The sequence below is a fragment of the Phalaenopsis equestris genome, unplaced genomic scaffold, assembly GCF_001263595.1.
Source record: "Phalaenopsis equestris unplaced genomic scaffold, ASM126359v1 Scaffold001190, whole genome shotgun sequence".
Taxonomy (NCBI): domain Eukaryota; kingdom Viridiplantae; phylum Streptophyta; class Magnoliopsida; order Asparagales; family Orchidaceae; genus Phalaenopsis; species Phalaenopsis equestris.
The window spans coordinates 181,736-184,122 of record NW_018165629.1 but is presented as its reverse complement, the minus strand read 5'-3'; the positions used below and the strand labels follow the sequence as shown (position 1 = coordinate 184,122).

At 35.9% G+C, this 2,387-nt stretch overlaps 1 protein-coding gene across 1 annotated transcript; it reads left to right on the top strand.

The window, feature by feature from the left end:
• The first annotated feature begins 726 nt into the window (after positions 1–726).
• Positions 727–1,820, top strand: LOC110033473 (CASP-like protein 1E1). The gene is made up of 2 exons (XM_020737466.1): positions 727–956; positions 1,484–1,820. The coding sequence occupies exons 1-2, from the start codon at positions 727–729 to the stop codon at positions 1,818–1,820; spliced, it is 567 nt and encodes a 188-aa protein (XP_020593125.1).
• Positions 1,821–2,387: the final 567 nt, after the last annotated feature.

Genomic DNA, 2,387 nt, shown 5'->3' with positions numbered 1-2,387 from the left:
TTAATTTTTTTTAAAAATAAAATATATATTTTTATGTATAAATAGAGCCATATGCATGTAAGAAAATGAAGTCTTAAGGGTTTGATATGTAAATACTTAATAATTGAATTAATGGTAAGTATGCAAATCATTCATATTATAATTATTAAACGTTTGAATTGTTCCTTTCACGCGCTACGTCCAAACGCAGAGAATTTATTGGGTGCGGACACCGCATGCATCTCTGCATGCGGTGTCCGATCCGGTCAGGATTATTTCCATTTAAAAAAAAAAAGAAAAAAAAAATTCGGTAGGACCCACCGAAATACATCGGGACCGTAAATCAGATGATCTACGGTCCTGTCCGGATCGGTGACCGATCCATATGGAATAATTTTCCCCAAAGGCATGTGCGGTGACCGATCCGTATGGAATAATTTTTCCCAAAGACATACAAATTCATGGCTACGTACGGCCATGAATTGCGGGCTGTCATTTTCCCAAATCCAACCCGATTTCCACTCAAAGACGTTAAAAATTAAGATCCCCATTCCCGCCCATCTTCTCCCACGACCAAATCTCTTATATCCTCCTCTCTTCATCGCATGTCTTCCCCAATCTCGCTTTAATTTTTAACAGTCCATATATAGTGCGTATGCCTGCGTTGAGAGATCGATATTAAAGCTAGAAGCAAGCGAATATATACATATATATATATATATTTCTTCTGTTAAGATTTCTGAAATTATGAGAACTAATGACAATGGAGGTTCAGCCGCGGCGGCTGCGTCCGGCAACGTGCGGCAGCTCCGCCACATTCGGTGCTTGCGGATATTGGCCATTTTTCTCACGTTGATCGCAGCAGCTTCGATGGCCTTCTCCAAAGAGACCAAGCAATCATACAGCTACAACTCCCTTACGGGCAGGTCCACCTACTTTTCAATCTCCGTCAAGGCCACTGACAATTCGGCCTTTGTGTAAGCCCTCTCTCTCTATCTCTCGAAGAATCATTCAATCCGGATAATGTATGTCCCAATCACGGCACAGAGCTGGCTCATGAGCTAACGAGTCAAGTCTAGTCGTGCTTGAGCTTAGTTTATTAGCTCATCGAGCTCAGTTCACGAGCAAAGCTCGAGCCGGCTCACGTGTTCATTTAACTCACTTACACACTTACTCTTTTTCTTTCTGTGATTTAATTCACATTTCTGTTCTGTTTGGGACAGTTCTAGTTGTTTGAATAAACAGTTGTGAAGCTGCAGTAGAAAAAATTACTTTAAAAAAAAATACGATGGCTATTTCAAATATAATTAATTTTAAAATGTAGAAATAACTTATGTTGAAAAAATAGTTTTCAACTACAGAAAATTCTAAAAAACAACAAGAAAATAGTTTTTAAATAGAAATATGTTGACAGTCTGAAAAAAATAAAGCAGACAAAATGTTGCTCCAAACAGACCCTTAAACGAGTTGTTTCTTAACCCTAGCTAATTAATCGATATATTAGGTATTTCATCGTTGGCAACGTGTTGGTGTTTGTGTGGTCGGTGGTCTTAACAGTACTCTCCTGTATCAAAAACTATGGATCTCGGCTTCTTCTTCCAGTAGCTATTATAGACCTGGTTATGTTGATCATACTCGCCACAACAAATACAGCGGCGACAGTGATTGAAAAAGTGGCCTGGCAAGGTAACTCGCACTACGGCTGGGGTAAATTCTGTAACTACACAAAAAATTTTTGTGGCATTGTTGTCGCCACCAATGTCATCTCATGGCTGGCAACTATGATCTACTTTGCTATCGTTGTGCTCTATATCGTCATCATTCACAGGAGAACTAAGTGATGAAATTTGTATGCATGATTCGAATTATGTGTGGGATTTGTTCTGAGTTTGAATTTAAATTTGTTTTGTGTTATTTGTATATTTTATCTCATGATTTGAAATTTTATGATAATATTTTAATTGTAATTCTACATTTGTATTTAATCTTGATTGAAGGAGAAAATATTATATAATTTGTAAGTATGTGCGAACAACAACGGTAAATGGTAAGATCACATACGTCGCATTTAAATCAAATTATGCATGGTCATGTGGTCATTTCATGTATCGTTATCCGCACATACTTATAAAATATATAATATTTTCTCGGATTGAACAGATTTTAATGAATTAGTTTGAAGTGGGTTTAGCCAAATTACAAATAAATGTGTTGTTTGATTGAATTTATTTTAATTAATTTGTGTGTAAGGTGAACTCTTCATTTAAAATAGGCTCGTAATATACGAGTGGAAATTAAAATACTGCATTTAGAATCATTGTTAAGAAATGTCATTTTATTTGATCTTTTATTTGGGATCATGTTGCTTTATGTTTGGTTTAGATCTTAATTTATATTTATTTTTATTT

Excerpts from the sequence above, each read along its gene's own strand:
- LOC110033473 (XM_020737466.1), top strand. The coding sequence starts at position 727 with ATGAGAACTAATGACAATGGAGGTTCAGCCGCGGCGGCTGCGTCCGGC. Across the intron at positions 957-1,483 it reads ACTGACAATTCGGCCTTTGT|GTATTTCATCGTTGGCAACG; the intron begins GTAAGCCCTCTC and ends TCGATATATTAG.